At 38.1% G+C, this 6,816-nt stretch overlaps 1 protein-coding gene across 1 annotated transcript in view; it reads left to right on the top strand.

Annotated features, from left to right (window-relative positions):
- Positions 1 to 1,545: 1,545 nt before the first annotated feature.
- The window catches only part of LOC112451718 (nuclease-sensitive element-binding protein 1), a gene marked incomplete at its 5' end in the record, with an annotated part of 7,965 nt that continues 2,694 nt past the window's right edge, over positions 1,546 to 6,816 (top strand). The window contains 4 exons of the mRNA XM_025011540.1: positions 1,546 to 1,616; positions 4,738 to 4,771; positions 4,855 to 5,116; positions 5,211 to 5,530. Coding sequence (XP_024867308.1) covers positions 1,546 to 1,616; positions 4,738 to 4,771; positions 4,855 to 5,116; positions 5,211 to 5,530 — 687 coding nt within the window. The remainder of the gene's footprint in view (positions 1,617 to 4,737; positions 4,772 to 4,854; positions 5,117 to 5,210; positions 5,531 to 6,816) is intronic.

Genomic DNA, 6,816 nt, shown 5'->3' with positions numbered 1-6,816 from the left:
GTCTACTTTTTTCCTAAACTGAAAAATAATTGAAGAGATCAAATTTGGATTATAAATTTACCTCCAGAAACATCCAATTCCTACTAATCTATTTAAAATGTTATTAATTTATGTGCACACGTTTTATTAAAATTCATAATAAGATTCAATGGAACACGTCCAACCGCGTCTATTTTTTTTCTTAAACTGAGAAATGGTTGAAGAGATGGTTGAAGAGATTATTGATTAAATTAAGATTATATAAATTTATCTCCAAAAATATTAAACTCTTACTAATCTATTTAAAATGCTATTAATTTATGAACAGGCGTTTTATTAAAATTCATAATAAGATTCAATAAAACATATTCAATTGCGTCTTTTTCGATTTTCCATGGCCCGAGAAGTCGTTAAAGATCAAATTCGATCGAGAAAGTTCGTTGCAAGAGTCTGTCGATCACTCCGGGAATTTTATGAGTTAAGTTTATCTTGAAAACGTCCAGAAACTAATTACATAGACTAATTATCTAGTGTTAGGCTGTTAATGTACGTATCAGATTGTGCCTCATTAAAATTCACGTTTAGAAATGTTTCTATGCCCTCGTTAATGTCCAATCAAGTCATTATACTTTAATCGAGTTTTAAATTACGTTCGTATCTCAAGATTGTTGAGATAGGAAGGTGGTGCCTTTTGATATAAATTCCACGAACATTAATCATTTGATTGTTCAGGGAATATTACGCAGATTCTCAAAACTCGAGGAATTTCGTCGGTGTGATCACGATCCTATCGTTGGCTGCCACCAATTTCGACCTTCGTTTGAGTTACACTGACAAGGTCGCGTGTAACTGTTGTGAAGATTTGTCTTATCATATTTTCGTCGAAACGCAAGATCGAAACGGGCGGTGTACATGTAATAACATACGCTACGCTCTCCAACGGAATTTACATTCCCTTCATGAATTCATACATTTTCGAAAGTCTCTCCGGATAACTTTGCATTTCCTTAAAATTCAAAGATATACACGTATTTGCTTTAGAGACCATTAGAAATTAGTATGTGAGAAATTTAAATTAATCACTCGTGTCACCATCGCTCGTCTAATCGCATTACTTTTCCCCTGTCGATCTTATCTTTCGCTCGATTTTCTCCGACTTCTAACGCATTATTCCTGGAAATATTATTCACCATATGTAAAAACGGTTGCCGTTGTATTTCGTCTTCGAACATGCTTACGTGTCCGTAAACACGTGATAATAATATGTACCTGCGGTTAAGCACGTTATTTCCCTCTTGAAGGTCGCTTTCACAATTTAATAATAACAATAAGTAACAGGCAACATTTTCCTGACTCATTATTCATGCACGCGATTCGAATATTCTGGATACAGTTTTCTTTATATAATTACATCTTTTAATTATTATTTTTTTTTTCTTAAATTATACCGCAACATTTTAACGCAAACGAAAGTTATGAGTTGGTCATCCTTGAATTTTGTTCTGAATTTTATACACAATTGCATGCGCACCACATGTATCACATTTATCATGAAACTTTTTTTTTATTTCAGCGAACAAAGTGACCGGAACTGTGAAATGGTTCAATGTCAAGAGTGGCTACGGTTTCATTAATAGGTCAGTAATTATTATTTCGCAACTGCCTCGCGCTTTTCTCTATCTTATTTTTTTTCATCATTTGCGACGCTCGCCCCTTTACGTATTACTAGATAGAAGAGAACGCATCCACCTCTCTGTTCGCTTGCCTGTCCGTGTGTGTGCGTGCGAGTGTCGTGTGTGGGCGTAAGGGTTAATCATACACTATTAATTTAAACGTCCACTTCGCGCCGCAACCGAGTATTAAAGCGACATATTAACCGTTGCATCTGCCATGAAAAATTCCCCGCGAACACGTCGCGAAATGTCTAATTATTTTTTTTCGCCGCTTTATTCTCTTATCCGCAAACCATGTTTGAAATTATGTTTGCTCATATTCCGCGTGCGTCGCGCGTTAATTTGCCGAATAAATTTTCCGCGACTTCCGTCGCGCGCGTTAAATTATTCAAGAAGAATGTTGTCTGACGCACGCGGCTGTCCCTTGAGAAAATTTTCGTTTTCGCGTTAATAGCTATTTGTCAATCCATAATTTCACGCTCTCTGAAAAATCTCGAAGCAAAATAAATATTTATAACTTCTTTCGAGAAATCTCGAAGCAAAGTAAATGAAACATCCGTTTCTTAGATTTAACATTTAATTTTAATTTAATGAAACATATTTATTTTCTTAATCAATGGTCATCTGTTTTATCATCGACAATTTGTTCTCATTCTACTCTTCTAATTCTCTTCATTCGAACCGTTTGTAATAGAACGTGCGTGAATTTCTGGACTGATATCTGACGCTATTAATTTTGCGTTTCGCCTTCGGCCTGAAAATTTAACATAATATTTGGGACGCGAGAAACCGTCGAGACTAATTGATAACGATTTCAGCGCGCACGGTGGTAGTCTAACTAATATTAGGAAAATCGCCGTCCCCGCTGCGGGTTCGACCTGCAACCTCGACCTGGCACCACGCCGCACGGAAAATAGACGCTTCATTCGGCACGTGGACGGGCCGTATAGGAACGTAGGAGCCGGTTCCTCGCTATTTCGAGGTCTCTCTATTTACCTGGCGGATTGCCAGGAGATTTTCGCGCGCCCGCGCGGTGATGCTTGACGCGTGAGGAACTTTCGCGCACGCGCCCGCGCGCGATCAGACAACAGGCTCTTTCGAGCGTTTCGCGACGAGGACGAAGCCGTGTTTCGGAAAAGGAATTCGCACAACATGTGTGACTTCTCGCTCGACTTCCCGGCGTTCTTTCTTGCGTATATACATGGGAGGGGGCGGAAAATAGTTTCGCACGATCGTTCTTAAACTCGAACGTTTACCTACCTGCCCTCGAGAGATCTCGAATGCACTTTCACTCTGACACAAAACGGTACTCGACGTGTCGCAAAATATTAGAAATGACCGTTACGATGCAGCTGTGTTTTACAAAAATAGAATAATAACGCTTTCCTTGAATTGTCCCCAACGACGAGCAAATTGTCGCGTGTCAGATACTCGGTTTTTTTTTTCACTTTCAAGTACTTATCTTCAGAAATGTAAAAGTGTAATAGATATTTGTATTGCTTGTTTTAATATCGGTATCTTATCTTTTTAAGAGCGCCAGGAATACATATATAAAAGATAGTCTATATATAAAATTATATAAATTATTGATTTATAATTTTATATTTATATATAAAGTTAATAATTATATGATTTATATATATTAAATATTTCTCTCAAAATATAAAAATTTATTTATATTTTTGGAAGGAGTTTCAACGTTATATCTCATATGTTGCTCATTCAGACTTATTTACAAGTGATTTTTTGGTAAAGATATAAATTTATTAGATTTATCAATATGCGCGATTGTCTTCTTGATAATTAGAATAATCTTTAAATTTAGAATACGTAAAAGGAAGTCGTTTTACAATGTGTGGCTATTCATTTAGAATAGAACCGAAAATCTCTTTTAATCTCACTCAGAATTATTTGAAGATATTTCCGGGACAATATTCTCTAATTCTCTACGAATCTGCAAAATTATAAATGAATTAGTAGTCACCTGGGAATCTGTTCTTAAAATCATACGTTTTGTTGGAACCTAATAGTATTTACCGAGAATACCGAGTCCATTGTTCATTCGTCGTGTTCGCCTCAAATTCGGCGAATTCGATTGTACCACAATGGGAGAGCAACGTTCCGCCTCAATACCCATTGGATCGTAACCATTAATTATTCGGTATCGATCCATGTTCTGAGGCAAACACTGAAATTTCGCTACGATAGATTTCTGTTTGTACAACTGATATTAAAGTTGACAAGTAGAAGGTACAGTGAATCGTTTGTGTGTTGTCGTTTAAATTAATGAGAAAATAAAAATTTTTAACGATTGTGCACCCGTATAATAATGCATTAATTTTGCTTCTCGTAAAGATAATTAAACAAAATGAATGTCGATGCAGGTAATTCGGTGATTCGACTCTGAAAACATGTATGTACCTGATTCACCTTTTGTTAAATGCGCGTGGGGAAGGGGAGTCGCTGTCTAGCTGTGACAGCTGGCGTTTGTGTACGAGTTGTATTTCTCTTCTAATTGTGTGCAACGTGCAGGGTTCTATGACCTCTCTACTCCGTGCTTTGCTCCGCAGCTTCATGGATTCCGATTATGTCTGTACGTCTGCGAATCCATGCGTAGGACAGATGTAAATACATATCGTCATGCGCGACGCGTGTATGTACATGGCGCAACTTTGTAGAGAATGTAAATTACGCGGATCTCGTATTAAATGCGATTATGTCAAATTTCACGAGCAGGTGGACGCAATTATGCTTTCTTATGATTAAACAAGAACTTGACGCGAATTAAAAAAGAAATGTGAATTGTGGTCGTTTTGAAATGGACATTCAGAGTTGTTTCGAATATAATAATCGTCTGCCATCACGAAATTGCTTAATATGGAAATAATCAATGGTCTATCGTAATATTTGTTTAAAAATTATTAAAAATAATAAATACTGATAAATACTTATTATTTTTATACAGTATATATATATATAAAAAAATATATATATATATATATATTAATCTTAACTTAAAAACTTACTGTAAAGATATAGACATCGACTGCTTTTTTAACACAATTATTCGTCCTGTCTGTTTCAGAAATGATACCAAGGAAGATGTATTCGTCCATCAAGTAAGTGTCTCATTTAATACGTTAATTAGCGTCAATATTTTTAAGGTAATCTCACTATATGTCGATGCTATGTGTAATTGTAGTCGGCCATCGTCAAGAACAACCCGAGAAAGGCCGTGCGCAGCGTGGGAGATGGTGAGGTCGTCGAGTTCGACGTCGTTATCGGCGAGAAGGGCCACGAAGCCGCCAATGTCACCGGTCCAGCGGGTGAAGCAGTGAAAGGTTCACCCTATGCCGCGGACAAACGTCGCGGGTATCGCGGTATCCACTGGGTGTATCCGAGACGCGGCAATGGTCGACCGCAGAATCGTAGATCACGCGAAGGCCAGGAGGGTTACGAGCAAGGTACGTTGTCTCTACCATTTGTTTAAATCTCAATTTGTTTGTTCTTTCAGAGTGATTTGTTCTTTAAGAGTGATTTGCCTGTTTGATGATTTAGGCGAGGGAAAGGTCGGCGGTGATGACTCAAATGCCGAGGGAGGCGGCCAGCCACAGCAGCAACAGCGTCGTTATAGGCTACGTCGTCATTATGACGGTTATTACCGTGGAGGACGGCGTTCCGGGCCCAATTCAGCGCAGCAAGGAGATAATGCTGGCGAAGGTGGTGAGCAAGCGGAAGGAACCGGCGGCGAGGGTGGCGCTCCCCCGCGCGGTGGTGGTCGTGGACGCGGTGGTCCATCACGACGTTACTTCCGCCGCAATTTCCGCGGAGGAAGAGGTGGTGGTCCGCCACGACGTCCTCGCAGCCAGGATGGCCAGGTAAGGGTTAGTATCTAACCCTAGCCAAGCTAGCGTTTCTTAATATCGTTACAGCGACTAGTATACAAAGGTGTCGAATTAAACGTATTAATTGCGAATTGGCATGTTTCCTGAATCTCACACGCGTTGTTTCATCCAGAGTTCCGAGATTGTATTTTAATACTTTTTAATTCTTTATTAAATTGTATCATGTTAAGAAAACGCTCGAGACGCTTCTTAGAGGCAATAATCTTATAAAGAATATGTAATTACTATAAGTACGATATTTCTAAACTGCTATTTTAATTTAATTGTATCAAAATTGTGATATTAGTTTAAAGTAGAAACAATTTGACAATTAATTTAATATTATATGAGGAAAGTGTTTTATAGTTGTGGAAATATCATATTCTTGTATTGTACATAATGTTTTTCCGTCGTCGGTTAAGACGTTTCGAACAACGCGACCTTGGAACTGTAGGTGAAATACTCTATTTCTTATTTGCATTCGGTTTAAAACAGTTTTGTTCTGCTGTACATTAATTTTTATTACGTCAAACACGGTTCACCAGAAAATTCACCTCGGTTGCTTTCACCTATATATGGTGTACATTATCCCTTTGTTATTTCTTTCTGACAACAATACTGCATTATTCCATAGTAATCAACAGACTTTGCACAATGATGACTATGTAAACGTTCGTTTATTTCAATTTTGCATTCTTGCAAATGATAAGTCGTGTTTCAAATCTGAACTAGCTGTTTAAATCTGCACGGTAGTTATTATAATGAAAAGAAAGGAAACTCAGTAGTATTAGGTTTATAAGAATATTGTTTTAGATGCATTTCCTTAGAAATTATATTCGTATTTGTCAGCAATATTCTACAATTTTCTTTTTATACCAATGCATTATCCGCGCACGGAGTATGTGTTCTGTGCTGTTTGTGAATAACTTTTTTTTTTATTACACCTTGTAAAACAATAAAGTATTTTATACGAGCATCTTAACGAATTTTCTACAATCGGCAAGGCACCCGCATACCGAAATTAGGTACATTGTAAAATTAGGTGACCGATGACGAGGCTGTTGGCGAGAGTGCACTCGGTAATTCGCGGAGAAATCCACGACCACGTTACAGACGACGATTAGTAAGACGACCTCGTGCGACGTCGAGTCAACAGACGAACACGGTAGAGAATTTGCCATCTGCGGAGACAAAACGCAAATCTCCCAATTCCTCTCCTGTCACCCCTCCTCGAACACAGGTCACCGACATCCCTCCCGAGTCCTGCGATAAATCCACAA

This window comes from Temnothorax curvispinosus, unplaced genomic scaffold (genome assembly GCF_003070985.1).
Source record: "Temnothorax curvispinosus isolate PA1 unplaced genomic scaffold, ASM307098v1 QBEX01002454.1, whole genome shotgun sequence".
NCBI classification, from domain to species: Eukaryota; Metazoa; Arthropoda; class Insecta; order Hymenoptera; family Formicidae; genus Temnothorax; species Temnothorax curvispinosus.
This window is presented reverse-complemented; position numbering and strand designations above follow the sequence as displayed.